This window comes from Cibotium barometz, chromosome 38 (assembly GCF_041138505.1).
Source record: "Cibotium barometz isolate CiBa-2024 chromosome 38, ASM4113850v1, whole genome shotgun sequence".
NCBI lineage: Eukaryota > Viridiplantae > Streptophyta > Polypodiopsida > Cyatheales > Cibotiaceae > Cibotium > Cibotium barometz.
Genome location: NC_141083.1, coordinates 20,426,118 through 20,442,151, shown reverse-complemented (window position 1 = coordinate 20,442,151; position 16,034 = coordinate 20,426,118). Strand labels below are relative to the sequence as shown.

The window sequence follows — 16,034 nt, the reverse complement described above, 5'->3', positions numbered from 1 at the left end:
TAGGTGCATAACATTGCCAAAAGACTAGGAAAACGAAACCACTACAATGCGATGAGGGTTTCCAAATCACTATAACACTAGCGGAAGCATTACGAGAGAATTAGACTCTAAAGTTTCCAATTCACTACAACATTGGTAGAAGCATTAGACTCAATTTCTTGCCTTTTTTCTCTAGAGAGAGAAAGAGTTTGGAGAGCAACAAGAAGACGGGACACTAGTGAGAGTGGCCGGGCACATGTGAAGAGCAACTAATAAAAGAGTTGGGTCCAATCGTAGAGGGTCTAGAGTTTATTTTGACTGTGGGGTTGGGAGGAGAACCAAGAGCTCTCAACACCCTTACCTTGGGTAGAAGTCGTGCAGCTGAGGCTGCCTCTACACACTGGTATCAGAGCTTGGATCCCTAAGCGTTGAATGTTGTGAATTGGGAAGGAGACCAACTGCCCATAAACCAATCGGATTTGTCATCCACCTATGATGTCCATAGCTGCCACCATAGCAAATGGTCACAATAGCTAGCACCGACATCATCAAAACGGGGGCCGACCAATAGCCAGTGCTGCAGATGTCATCAACGAGGGTTGATCCAACCCCCAACCATCATCAACGTGGGTTGATGCAACCCACGTGTCAAGTTGCCGATTCAGAAAAAAACGTCGTAGCGCTGGAGCTTCACCAACAAATCTCAGAGTTTTATAATTTAAAAAAAGAAAAAAACAATCAAAGGTTTCTTCGAAGGGTTATACCTTACAAAGGTTAGAGGATGTTCCCACTATGACTTCTTCAAGTGGAACTTCGAGCCTTTTTACAATGACCGAGAGGTGTTTTGCCATGACAACTCTCAGCTTTTTATACCGCATCGGTGATTTCACTTCGAGCTAACGATTCGATTTGTTTCCAAGAGCTTGCACACTCGAGGTTGGTGCTTGTGTTTATTCTCTTGCATCGCATTTAGAGGGTTCATATGGAGTCTAATAACCCTAATGAGTTTGTAAGTGGAGATCTTAGTCGTTTGTCGGACACGAAAAAGGTAGTGGCCAATCTTGATGTCATGATGACCGATGATGATCTTTTTTATGATAATTTGGTCAGCACTAAACAGTGTAAGGCTCTAGAGTCCTGTACCTTAGGCATTAAGGCCAAGTACAATAAGATACTGCTCTTTCTTTAGGAGTTAAAGGATAATATGCAAGCTTCTACCAGGTGAAAGTACTTCAGTGGGAGGGATGCCAGTGGCTCCCGCCCACCAAGGGGGCAACATGAATGTTGGTACATCTCATTCTAGAGATGTTGGTGCTATTCTAAAAGATATGAAACCTCCAACTTTTAATGGGGAGGAGAAGGAACGCAATAAGGATGCGGTCAACAGTTTTTTACTAAAGTGGTAGGATTTGCATTGACTATGCCAAACTCTAGAGGAGATACCCGCACTTGAAGTAAGCTTAAGTCTTGGAGGTAAAGCATACAAGTGGTGGATGAGCTTGGAGTCTGGAAATTGGCCTAATACATGGGCTGAATTTGAAAGTGCATTCATGAAAGAATTTCTTGGCAGAGAATGAGATGGATCGTAATTGGGACGCATGGGACAATTGTGAGATGAGAAATCTCACATTGACTTGGTATATTTCCAATTATAGAGAAATCTCACATTGACTTGGTATATTTCCAATTATAGAGAAATCATTCTCAAGTTTCAAGGTATGGATGACATGGATTTATTCGCGGATTAGATTCGGACTATAAGAATTAAGTTAAACAAAATGAGCTGAAAACTTTAGAAGCAGCAATTAAGTGCTAAGATTTTCGACACCGTCCGAAAAGAAAAAGCGTGCACAGAATGCACAACGGACATCTAGTATGTCCGAGGGTTCCAAGCATCAAGATCAAAATAAAATAAAGGAACCTAATCAAAAGAATGACCAATCTAAGAAGACTGAAGGACCATAAATATTTCTAAAGCATGAAGATTTTGAAAGAGCTAAAAAAGAAACTTTATGTTTTCACTGCATGGAAAAGGGTCATAGTAAACTACAGTGTCCTAAGCTAAAAGAAAATGAGGAAAATCAGAGTGATTAAAGTAAAGAAAAGCAAGTGCATACTATTCAAGTGCTCTCTCTCTAGAGACTTCTCCGTAAGTTTAAAGAGGTTCAAGTTTATCATGTTGATTTTACTCATGTGTGTTGTGTCATGTCATCGATGTGGGTGCCAACATTTGGACCACATGAGTTGGTTTGAATGTATGGTCATGTTAAAGGTCACAAGGTGTGATTTATGGTCATGTTAAAGGTCACAAGGTGTGATTTATGACTAATGATAGTACCACGCACAATTTCTTGAACTATACTTTAGTCAAGAAATTAAGGTTACCTCAAAGTCCAAGTGATCATAAGTATGTGGTTTCTTTGATTAATGGCTATGATAAAGATGTCTGGGATATAGTAGTTTGTGATGTCACATTAGTCATTCAAGGTCATGAGATGCATTTGGATTTTCAAGGTATGCATATCACTCGAGCGGATGTTATTCTTCTAGGTCATGAGTGGTTATATAACATTGGTCTATCTTTGTCTTGAAGTTATTTACCACTAGGAATGTTCTCTTTTCTTTTAGTGAACCCATTTGTAATTCTAAATCTTTAACCTCCTTGGTGTAGTTGTACTTAGTACCTTGAAATGCAGCTTTTACTTTGTAACTAGAGTAGAATACATCTAGGTGAAGTACTTTCAATGCTTTCTTAGAAATAAAATCATGCGAACTACCATCATCATGCAATATAGAAATTGATTTTCCTTTTATTTTCCCTTAAATTTTCAATAAAGCATGAATTGAAAACTTACCATGATCTGAATAGCCGGGATCAAAGTTACCCTCTTGGTTGAAAGAATCCTCATCGTCTTCTTCAATAACGTTGAGTCGAGCCATCAATGTGGAATTCTTCTTTTTGTCAGAGAAATCCTACGCGAGGTGTTCTTCCTCATAACAATTGTAGCATCTGAAGATTCGATTCTTTGGTTGTCCATTTAAAGGTTTGTTGTTGTTGTCCTTCCGAATACCTCCTTTAGTCATATCTTTACCCTTTTGCATCCTGGATTTATCAAAAGTACTAAAAGGGAAAGAAGATTTAGTAGATTTTGTAAAAGTTTTATCTTGCATCTTGAAATCTATAGATATAGCTGTTTTACGTTCTGAATTTAGGACAAGGTCCATAGCAGTGCTAAGGTCATGTGGTTGAAACATGTTAATGACAACCCTAATGGTAGACTTAAGTCTTGCAATGAATTTTCTTCGTTGCTATTTTTCCTTGACTTTTTCAATTACTTGAACTTGTAAAAGAATATCCCAAAATTTAGACATTCTCTACCAAAATTCGCTTTCTACTGCGATGGTAGAAAATGTTTCTTTTTTGAAACTCTTTCCATGTTGAAGGTCGATGTTTACCTTGCTTAATCACATTCCACCATAAAGCTGCACTTTCGATCAAATGATTACAAGCACATTTAATTTTATCCTTTTCTAAGAACTTCTCGCCAGAGAAATAGTCATCTAGTTGGCAAAACCAAGCAATGAGGACCCGTGCATCCTTCTTGCCATTATAATTTTGGAAAGTGAATGCATTTTTCGACTAATTCATGAGTTTTTCTTAGAACTTTGAGCATGCAATGTAGCTTTAACAGTGCGTCTAACATGATCACTTTCCTCCTCATCTGAGTCAAAAGAATTAGAAGCATCGCGTTTGCATTTGGTACGCTTGACTTGACGCTCTAATTTGTGTCGGAGTTCTCATTCACTAGTAATTTGTTCTTGAAGTGCTAAGATTTATTCTTGTACCATGGGTGGAATGGGTAAAGTAGCCATTGCAACTAAATTGAGACGGAGAATTTAGCCTTTGAATTTGTCACGAAATGATTGGCTTGATTCCATCCTCTAAAATATTCTGAATTGTTACCTTTTTATGGGGAGTGATGAGTTCTCTTGAAATTGTGTTTTAAGGATAGGCTTTATAGGTTTCTAAAGCTTATGGGGAAAGTTTAATTTCAAAGCTTGTTTTAAGAAAAACAATGGAGTTTCTCTCCATTGAACTTAGCCGCATGGATGCGCTAAAAAAAGAGAGTAGAGTGGGTTATATATATATAAAGCTTGTTTAATAAAGTTTATTAAAGCTTTATAAAGCTTTTTTTAGCCGCATGGATGCGCTAAAAAAAGAGAGAAGTAGAGTGGGTATAAAGCTTGTTTAATAAAGTTTATTAAAGCTTTATTATCAAAAGCTTAGCTATGCCTTAGTTCGCCTTCTTCTCCTCCCTGGAGTGATTTACGCAGCATAGCCCAACGGGGGTTTAATTGAAGAAAAAAAATTTGGAGGTTCTTGCCACTCCCGTTGTCGTGGATAGAAGGAAAGGAAGAAAGAAAAAATAAATCTAATTAACTAATCCTCTTTTTCTAAAAACCTTCCAATGTATATATTTCTCACAAATTGACTTATGGAGACACAAACACCGTCCATTATAGATTTCTCCCCCCATCAGTGGTTTAGCAATCCAAAAGCTAAGCCGGATTTTCTCTAAATTATAGATTTCATCTATATAGATGGATCAGGATGAGGTTAAGAATCTAGTAAAACTGCTTTTCAAATATAAAGTGGTGTCAAGTGGTTTACCACCCTCCTCTTAACCTTTGGTTTTTGCCCTTTGGTTAATAGAAGCAATCCTTCAAAACCCTTTTAATTTAGCTTTTTACCACTCAATTCTTATCCCCTTCTCCCTAGGTCTAGCTCTGATACCACTGACACGGATCTAAATTTCTAGGGAGATAGAATTTAAATAAATTTGCAAGAATTGATTTAAATTCAAACAATTCATCAAACACCACATGATCATGATCAATATATTCAAAAACAAATAAAATACTTAGCTCACAAAGGCTCGACTCCAAGATTGGGTGTAATCATTCAAGATTGGGTGTAATCATTTCCCCTCATGTGCGTATGGCCTATTTTCCCCCACACATGAGTATTTATGAGATACTTTATTCCAATTTAGGCCATAGCCTCCAAAATACAAAAAGGATGCTTTTCTTGCACCACACGACACTCTCTTATCTTCAAAAATAGAGTGCCCATAAATTGAGGCTTGTGTTTAAAGCATATCACGTTTTACCAAATATTAAAGATCAAGTCTATGCTTGATAAACTATGGCTTTTTCAAAGTAAATCAAAATGTGCACAAGCTAGCACATGTATGTATAAAGCTTGTTTACCTTTGCCAAGTAATAAATTTGTGCGACTTCTCTTCAATCATGCATAAGAGCGTAAGCAAGACAACCAAAAACATGCAAATGAGCCACAGAAGGCTTCCTACCATGCCAAGCTTCATAAGGAGTTTTAGACTGCAAGGCCTTGGTAGGGCATTTGTTCAACAAATAGTTTTTGTGCACATAGTTGCCTCTAACCAAAAACCATGAGGTAAATCTTGGGCTTTCACCATACATCGTGCCATCTCCATGAGAGACATGTTCTTCCTCTTGTCCATACTGGCTTACGAGACGAGCACAAGGCTCGTCAATCTCACCAACCTATAGGTTGTCCATTCAAACACATTACACATTAGCAACACCTGTTATTAAAATTACACGACATCACATAAGCATTAAATCCAATACTTAGTTCCAACTGTCCCTAATTTCATATGTCCTACACATGGAATATTCGAAATTACCCAAGTGCCATGCTACAAACATAGTGGTAATTAGACATCCCCGATTAACCACAGAGGGACGGACGTACAAACTGTAACAACACATGTTTCCGACTCTAACACACATGGCTCAGGCATGAGCATGCTGAGTCCTCGATGGTATTCTTCATTCATGTGAGATTGCACATGCATATCAAAGGTTTTGAGGATGAAACCTTCAGGGTGGGGATGGTTTGTAACAAAGATAAAAGGGGCTTAAGTCAATTTGGGCCCAAGGCCAAGGGATCAAGAGTATGTAAAAGGAGCCAAGGGTTGGGACTAGTTTTGGGCATGCCCATGGACACTTTAAGTGTCGTGTGAAAGGGCGGCCTAGTATATAAGGCAATATGGGTCCTAATCTCTTGTTAACCTTGATAATCACTTTACTAATGGAAAATTACCTTTTCTCTCTCTAAATCTAAGCTAATCTCTCTAAGCTAGGCTAATCCATGCTAAGATAAACTAGGTTAATCTAGATGTAGCTTTTTTTCAATTGCAATATGTTTTCTCATTTCCTCCTTGAATTGGGCGCTATCTTTTTTTCTTTCTTTCTAGCATGCCTCTACTCTCTTTAAAAAAGACCTTTGTGATGTGGGTGATTTAATTAAAGGTATTGCACTTCCTCCTCATATATGGCACTTTGTCTTCTTTTTGTTTTAGCATGTCTCTATTTTTTTCTAAACAAGTCCTCTACAACGTGGGTGACACTCCTCTACCCCTGCCATCGAGATGGTTTTGGTAGAAGTAAACAACACTACTTAAAAATTTCATTGATCATGTACTTTGATAAATAAGATATTTTGAGTAGCCCCCTTTATAAAAAAAAAACGAGTGGGGACTCTATTGGTGGGTACAGTGTTGCACATTCCAAACGGAGTGAGATCGATGATCTTTACTTTAGGTGATAAGGAATGCTAAATAATGTACTTGAAGAGGGTGGTAGTCTGTAGAGGTAGATGGCGATCTTTGTAAAGCATGTGTTGGAACTTGGAACTTGGGGGCGAGAAAAACTTTTTTTGCAAGTGTGAGAAAAAAGACAAGTTGGAGTACAATCGGTTACCGCTATTCAAAATCTCGTTGTTAACCGGTTTTTATAAATAAAAGCCTATAAATTATACCGATTTTGTAAAGACAGTCGGTTTTTTTAATTTTAACTAGTGCAAAATACACTAAAGGACTCTTTTTGGGAATAAAGTCCAAAAAGCGTGTAAAAGCCACCTACATCGATGAGTGTGGAACAAGGCGCATATACGTGTCGCCCGTAGGCAAAATCCGGTTCGCATCGTAGCCTTTATATTGACAAGTGTCCGCCATACGGCTACGCGTCAAGCTACGAAATTTAATTTTGAAATGAAATTAAATACATATATATTTTCTATATAATCCCCAAACGTCTTACCGAAACAAACGCTTCTTGCACCATCTCTTGCTGATTAGAGCATCCAGTTGTTTTATTTAGCGCTAATTTTTTAAATTTATCCTCCCTTCTTTTTTCCCATCCTATCTTCTTACCTTAATCACTAATTAATCTCTTCCCTGCCTTCCTAATATTAGTATGGCCACTGCTACCTTTGTAGAAGTCCTCTTGGCAATCTTTTTACCTCCATTGGGCGTCTTCCTCAGATATGGATGCCGGGTATGGCCATGGCTTCTTAATTTTTGATTGTATATTTTCTGAATTAATGTTGGTTGTGCGCTTTATTTCTGATTTAATCCGATCTAACAGGCCATGGTTTTTTTAAATATTTGTGATAATATATATTTAGTTTCTTTACGAAGTAAGCAATGTTTCTAATCCTAAACCTTATGCTGTATTATTATTGCAGGCGGAGTTCTGGATTTGCTTGCTCTTAACGATTTTAGGGTATATCCCAGGCATTATTTATGCCCTGTATGTGCTCGTTGGTTAGAAATGGAAATCCTACTGTAATCCTACATTATAAGCAAATATTGGAATAATTAACAGTGTCTTTGGCGTTGTATTTTGAGCGGGAAATATGTACGAATTCGGAATGTTATGAAGTGCAATACGGCACACCCTAAATGGCAAACCCCAAATCCAAAATTAGAAAGATTATTATTTTTTTTAAAAAAAAGGGAAGTTGCATAGTAGTGCCATGCCACGGAAGTTGCATAGTGTAAGCAATCCAACTTCAAATTGGATCCCTAAATTTATCTTTTCGTGGGGCGGGTGTGATTTTGATAGTCTTGTGCTAGTAAAGTTGCATAAGTTTTTGGGTAGCCTAGGATAGTTGTGCCATGCCACATAAGTTGCATAGTGTAAGCAATCCAACTTTAAACTACATCCTTAAATTTATGTTTTTCTGGCGCGTAGATAGTTGTGCCATGCCACATAAGTTGCATAGTGTAGATAGTTGTGCCATGTCACATAAGTTGCATAGTGTAAGCAATCCAACTTTAAACTACATTCTTAAATTTATGTTTTTGTGGCACACATGATAAAGTGATGCATCAATGGTTTACTTACATCCTAGATAGGTAAGCCTATCACATCTCTACTGGTGTAGTAATAGGTTTACAATCTTAAAGACAAACATGTAAGTAGCCTTTGTATATACTTTGATTATAACATCACAATACCGTTATCACGCTACATAAATTGTATGCCCAAATAATAATGCAACGAGTCCAATCAGTCATCTCAAATGACATCAAGCCCTATGGATCTTAAATGACATCAAGCCCCATGGGAATAGGCAAAGGTAGGACTATATCAAAGATATTCTGTGAGCATACATTTTGTTGTTTTTTTAACGTAAAAGCCATGTGTGAAGTAAATGGAATGCTCAAAATGGTACCACAAATCAGTCCATACTGGTTGAAAATCAGCTCGAATTGTAGCACATAGATTAGCCTACTGATGAGAAGATTATGGATAATGAGAAAAGGACGGCCATACAAGCATCCAAGAGTATGCCAAAATGGTTGGTGCAGACATTGCGAGACAGCAAATTAGCTACTCCTTTACCTAGCAAGACACGTGCAGGTTCTCATCATGCATCTTATTTTTTTGTGGATCATACTCTCGTTGCCAGTATATGCAATGAACATATTTCCTTTGAAGAAGCACATCATTGGATGCAAGTTGTAAGCCATGCAGCATGAGTACGACTCAATCCTAAAAAATGACACTTGGTCTTTAGCAAATTTGCCTTATGGTAAAAAGGCCATTGGTACAAAATGGGTTTATAAGATAAAGTGTAAAGTTGATGGTGTGATAGCTAAGGCTTGTTGCAAAGGCTATGTTCAAGAGAACGGCATAGATTATGATGAGACCTTTACACCCATGTCTCGTATGACTATGACTAGGTGTATTATTACATTGGCAGCACATCATGGTTGGATATCAAGACTATCTTTTTAAATGGTGACATGCATGAGGAGGTTTATATATCTCAACCTCATGGGTTTGTTGAGAAGGAGCGGGAATCTAAAGCACGTAGGTTAAGAAAAGCTTTATATGGCCTTAAGTAAGTTCCCAGAGCATGGTATGAGAAGATAAATGCATACTTAGCTGCAGATGGTTTTTACAACAATATAACTAAAAGTACCCTCTATGTAAAGAGGAGTAAAGATTGCTTTTTGGTCATCATTTTATATGTTGATGACACGTTGCTCACGGGCCCTAATGAGGATAAGATTTCAACCTTTAAGGTTGAATTAAGCTTTTCTCTCTTAGCAAGAAAACTCCTCTTTATAAATTAGTTTTGATCTCCCTCTTTGTAGCTTTCTACTACTTCAAACCAACCACATAGGGGGCTCTTGCCAAGATCCTAAGCTTCGACCATATAAAAGGACATCAATCAATTTGGAGAATTTTGTCACGCTCTGCAAACAGCACAATCTGTCTAGAAGAAAATCAAACATTTTGCACCTAAGCTAAGTTGAAGCTAAACTTTTCTAGGGATCATCAATTGGGTCTATGAGAAGCACACACATCAAATCTTGAAGCATTCTATGGTGGTTGGTGAGAATTTATCTTTTTCTCAAATTTTTATTATCTGTCATAAATAATGGATTAAAGCTAAGTATAAATACGAGTCCCTGTTATTGAGGGTTCAAAAACCTAACATTGGGGAATTGTTATTTCATACTATATCATTCTTTTACAAACCCCTTTGATTTCGGCATTCAATTGGATCCTCTAACTTGTACTACATTTTTTCTTATGTCATTAAGAGGCATCATTATACTAATGGTCATTAAGGAGTGTCATTAAGAGACATCATTACACTAATAGTCATTAAAGAGTTTCATTAAGCAATTAGACATTGCCCTACTATGAAAAGCTAGAGGGTAAGACCTTCCTACTCATAAAAAATGGCATCCACTTTATGCATTCAAACAAACTTGATGGTTAAGTCTTCCATAAATAAAAAACGAAGGTTAAGTACCATCTAATGAGAGAGAGCATGTGGAGTGTAATTAATGGGAAAGAAAAAAGCCTATCACTAGAGATGTTGAGCTTACATAGGTCACTAGAGATGATAAAGTTTTTTTACATCATTACATATTGAAGTAGTTCAAAATAGACCAAAGAGCAAAATTTACGTATGATGTGAATTCTTAAGTTTTTGTAAGGAAAGAGTGTGAGCAACAGCTTACTACCGGTCATGGTGTTGCAAAGCACAAGAATTACACTATTATTGAGATGGCAAGGAGTATTCTTAATGGTGGGAATCTACCTAAATCCTTTTGGGCTAAGGCACTTAAAAGATTGTGTACATTGTTAACAAGAATCTTGGGGGTGTACTTTTAGAAAGATCTACATACATGTGTTCAAAGGGTATTAAAAAATATAATTTTTTGTGAATTTTAACTTAATAAAATGACCTCTTTTTCTTTATAAAATTGTGGATTTTTTTTTCAAAATTCCATTCAAAATCCCCTTATGTGTAAGTAGATTTTTATATAAAATTTTCTCCAAATCTTGGTTAAAGAAGCCCCTCCTAATGCTCGCATGTAGTAGACTTACATATTTTTAAGTGAACCCCCTGAGACAGGAGTGCAACAAAGGTTGTCAAAAGAAAGGACTCCATTATAGGCTTACTAGGGTAAGAAACTGTTAGATCACCGTCGTAACACCACTATGGGTGCTACCACCACAGGAGGGGACGACCTCTTAGCCACCACAGAGGAAGAATGAGGATTGCCTCTCATCCCCCAGATGCCACACATGGATGAGTTGTTTGATCAACTCTATGGATCGAGATACTTTACAAAAGTAGACTTGAGATCAGGGTATCATCAGGTTAAAATTAAAGCAGAAGATGTTGCATTTAGGACCCGTTTCGCACATTTTGAGGTTTTGGTTATGCCATTTGGACTAACCAATGCTCCAGCGATGTTTATGACGCTGTGATGGACAGCAGTTTACGTCCATATCTGGGAAAATTTGTAGTAGTTTTCTTAGAAGATATTCTTGTGTACAGTAAGACACAAAAAAAACACATAGAGCATTTGCATCTAGTGTTCGAGTTGTTGCGAGAGCACAAACTATTTGCAAAGAAGAGCAAATGTGAATTTTTTAAAACAAAAATTCACTACCTTGGCCATATTATATCCACCGATGGTACGCGGATGGAGCCAGAAAAAGTAGAGGCTATTCTTAAATGGCCAGCGTCGAAGAATCTCGAGGAACTGCAGATTTTTCTTGGGTTCTACCGACAGTATGTGAAGGACTACGCAAAGATCGCAGTCCCGTTGGACTGACCAGACGGTAAAAAACTAAAAACATTAGTTGGGGGGAAGCCCAACAGAAGAGCTTTGATAAGCTCAAGGTGACCGTAGAGCTACCCCCTGTTTTGACTCTATTGTCGATCCAAATGAGCCGTTTGTCTCTCGGAAACAAACGCTAGTAATGAGGCCATTGGGGCCACACTTATGCAAAGGGGACGCCCAATTGCATTTGAGAGTAAAAAGTTAGATCGTGCGCAACGTAACTACTCGGCTTACGAGCGAGAGTTACTAGCGATAGTTCATGCATTGAAAAAGTGGAGACACTATTTATATGGTGCTTCTTTTGAGGTCCGGACGGACCATGAAAGTCTAAAATGGCTTTCAAGTCAAAATGAACTGAAAAGCTCGGTGAGCGGAGATTCTATAGGAGTTTGACCTTCAGATACATTACCAGAAAGGTAAGTATAACGTGGTGGCAGATGCACTTAGTCGCATGCCACAGATTAATGAACTTAGTTTCACAGTCTTCAAGAATGATTTCTTGGAGTCACTACGTGGTTTATGTGAGCACGATCCATCTTTTACAAAGGTCTGGCACGTTGTACACGTACACACTTCTTCACAAACGCGACCACCTCCCTCGTTGGCATGGATTGCTAGTCCGGAGAGACTGGCTGAAGGTGCAACAGGAAGGGAAGAACGGGAAGGGAAGCGAGAGTTAGTTCGGAGAGACTAGCCGTGTCTTCCGGGTATAGTTTGGAGCTGGAGAGCTTTGACGTAGGCCTTCATCACCTTTGACTGCCACGGCTTCAAAGGGGGGTGATAAACTTTGTCGGGGGGAGAAATATGCTAATTACTCCATTGACTCGACGAGTACTTACTCTACAAGGGCAGAGTATGTGTACCAACTATTGGTGACTTTCGGGCCCAAATTCTTAAAGAAAGTCACCAACTATTGGTGACTTTCGGGCCCAAATTCTTAAAGAAAGTCATGCTAGTCCAAGTGCGGGTCATCCTGGGATTCAGAAGACCTATGCCTAGTAAAAAGATAATTTTATTGGCCTAGTTTGTTTAAGGACGTCCAGACTTATGTGCTGAAATGCAATAAGTGCCAGGTCAATAAACACAAACGTCTTAAGGTTGGAGGACTACTCCATCCGCTAAAGATTCCTCAGGGGAAATGGGAAAGCATTTCCATGGATTTCATTACCAGTTTACCCAAGACAAGTCGAGGGAATGACTCGGTGTGGGTGGTAGTGGTGGACAGGTTAACTAAAATGGCAAAGTTTATCTCGCCATGAAAAAAACTGTTAAAACGCCAGAGTTGGCAAAACTCTTTATTAAACATCTCTACAAGCTATATGGCTTGCCCGCAAATATAGTGTCGGATAGAGATAGAAAGTTCAACAGTCATTTTTGGAGGGAAGTCTTCAAAAAGTTGGATACTACTCTGAGTATGAGTACGACAGATCATTCGGAGTCTGATGGTCAAACTGAAAGAGTTAACCAAATTCTAGAGGATATGCTGCGTTCTTATGTTAGTAAGAGGCAATCTATTTGGGAAGAGTACTTGCCCTTATTGGAGTTTGCCTATAACAGCTCCAAACACTCAGCGAGACGACTGGGGATTTACACCATTCATGTTAATGTATGGATTCCAGCGGAGATCTCCGATGGCTGTAGGCATAGAAAAGGAGAAGATTCAATCTGTCAAGGATTTCCTTGAAGATATGAATGATATGCTTAGAGCCGCACGTGAGAGCATTCGTAGCGCTCAGGATCGCTCTAAAACTTATGCGGATAAAGGACGTAGAAAGGTGACCTTTGCAAAAGGTGACTTTGTATTCCTCAAGGTTCCTATGCAGTCTGAAACCATGAAAACGGGAAAGTGTGATAAACTTTTCCCAAGATATTGTGGTCCTTTTAAAATCCTTAAGAAGATTGGCGACGTAGCATATAAACTTGAGTTACCGGAGAGTTCTCAAGTCCATCCTGTCTTCCATGTCAGTAAACTGAAGAAATCAGTTCACGGGTTAGAGAACACAGTTTCTCCAGAGATTTTGGTGGACTTGATAGAGCCACCAAAGATACCACATGAACCTGAAAAGATTCTAGAGTATCGTGAGACGACAGACAAACCCGACATAAAGTGTACAGGAGGTATTTGTTAAATGGACAGACAGGGATGAGGAGGCAGCTACTCATCGGATACTTGTTCTTAATTGTTATCTGATTAAGAGCCCTATAGTCTATGCACATCCGCATAGATCCGTCTTTCTTCTTTACCAGAAGAATAGGCGATGCCCACGGACTTGAACTAGGCCGAATGAAGCCTTTGTTCAAATATTCTGTCAATTGTTTTTCCACCTCCTGTGCCTCGGAGTGGCTTAATCTACAAGCAGGTTTGCTTATAGGTTTTGATCCTGGCATAACTTCGATGCCATGGTCTACTTCTCTAGATGGTGGTAAGCCATCTGGCAAATCATCAGGAAAAACATCCTAAAATTCCTCTAATAAATTCATTAAAGTATCCATGTACTATTTCTTTGATATCTCTTTCACCTTGGATTTTTTCTTGTTTGAATCGCATGCATGCCAAACAAGGTTTTCAAACTATGGGTCTCATCCAAGGCTATTTTGTTTTCCTTGTTTGTCTACAGAAACAGAATTTAAAAGAGGGTAACAAGCATATACCTCTGCTATCTGGCCTCTGCTCTGCGGACCGCTATGCACAGCTCCATGGAGGAAATGAGTGGTGTGGCGGGAACAGTATGGTCACCCTGCAGGGTAATGACTCTACCTCCATGCTCAAAACGTAGCGTATTATGTAAGTAACTCCGAGCTAGACTAGGGCCCAAGCCATACAGCCACTCCCTACCTAGATATACGTCTGCTCTGGCTAAGTGCATGACCTGAAAGTCAAGCGGAGCCTCGTAGTCCTGCATAGATAATGGGACCCCCAATACTACGGTATTCCATACCGTTTTGTCATACCCGTTGGCTAGGCCAACGGGTATACGCATGATCGCTCTAGGTCTCAGACAACCTCAACTTCTTGACTAACGAGTAGTTCAAGAAGTTGTGGCTAGCTCCATCATCGATAAAAATTGTGACTCTACGGCCACCTATGGTGCCATACATGCGCACCATGTCATGCAGACCTACAATAGGCTGCCACATCGCTGGTGTCACCGAACAAGCATGATGCTCATCATCACAATGACACACTGTCACCTCTCTGAACTCTGCGGAATTGAGAGAGAGTCTCTGCACTATATGCAACTGTCTAGAGGATTTACCATCTCTTTTGGGTTCGTTGCCGCTCGTGTTGGCTTTAAGCTTTGGACACTCAGCCTTCATGTGCCCTACATCGTTGCAATTAAAGCAGCGATTTTTCTTTTGCACTTTAATATACTCCTCTTTTTTTGGACTTCGCTGTCTCTTTTCTTCCTGGATGGTCGCGGTTTTTTAGACCAATGACCACCCTATTCTCTCCTGGTCCATCCTATCCCCCTTCTTATCAATGCGGAACCCTTTTCTTTTAAGGCCTGACCTCCTTTTCTCACTACCCTCGGCCCTGCTCTCGAACCACCACGCGCACTACGGCGCTTGATATCATCGAATATCTACATTTACTTAATTGCCTCTGCTAAGTCTTTAGGTTGTAAGGGCTCCTACGTACTCAAGGTAATCATCTTTGAGGCCTCTTTTAAAGCCTCGCAATGTCTGGAATTCATCGATCCCCTTTAGCTTGAGTACTATCTCCCTATAATCTAAGATGTACTGAGTGAGGGATTTGTTCTCCATCGAGCACTTGTCCCATAAGTCTCAGCTTCTCTCCACCTCATTAACACGCAAAAACTCTTTTTGAAACATCGTTTCAAACTCCGTCCAAGTGGTAGGACGAGTTGTCAAACTCATCCACCACTTGTACGCTTTGTCGGTTAATGAGAGGCTAGCCTCTATGGGCTGCACCCGGTAGGCTGCTGTCGTAGTGCATGCAAGTCTGACCACTTCGCTAGAAACATGTTGACCGAGTTCTTATTTCTCTCCTTCTCTTCGCCAACCAAAACTAGGCGGCTTCAAGTCTTTCAAAAACGACGAAGCGTCTCTACGGACGGCCTTGCAAGCGCATCGACCCCTGTACTCCTGCAAAAATCACTGACAAGGCTACGCTCATCCGTGCCGCAGGAGCTCGTTTATCACGAGGAGTCGAAGTACTAGCCGAGGCGGCTGCTGTTAGTGCATCTAATAGTGTGGAGATGCTCTATAGCATCGTGACTAAGTCAGCGTGGACTTTACCCATATTGTTCAGTTTTGCATTAAGATATTTAAAAAGTCCACTAGAGAGCTCCGTCTCTCTCAGAACGTCGGCAGGGTCCAATAGGTCATAATCGTCGTTCGTCATATTCCAAGAGGTCCTCCTGGGTTCCCTCGCGCGACGACAACAATGTTCATGTCATCTGGCTCATCGGCCAGAAAGGGGTCATCTGCTACTACTACGGCCGCTGCGGGCTCGCTGGGTCCTAAGGCGAGGTCAATAGACGAGGAGGACGCTAGCGGATCACCCGTGAGGATTGATGAGCACATCCGGAGACCGGACAATGG

General features: G+C 39.7%; 1 protein-coding gene across 1 annotated transcript; it reads left to right on the top strand.

The window, feature by feature from the left end:
• The first annotated feature begins 7,131 nt into the window (after window positions 1–7,131).
• LOC147616443 (low temperature-induced protein lt101.2-like) lies at window positions 7,132–7,696 on the top strand. The gene is made up of 2 exons (XM_086777082.1): window positions 7,132–7,362; window positions 7,553–7,696. Exons 1-2 carry the CDS (start codon window positions 7,282–7,284, stop codon window positions 7,634–7,636), a joined length of 165 nt encoding a protein of 54 aa, XP_086633208.1. The 5' UTR covers window positions 7,132–7,281; the 3' UTR covers window positions 7,637–7,696.
• Window positions 7,697–16,034: the final 8,338 nt, after the last annotated feature.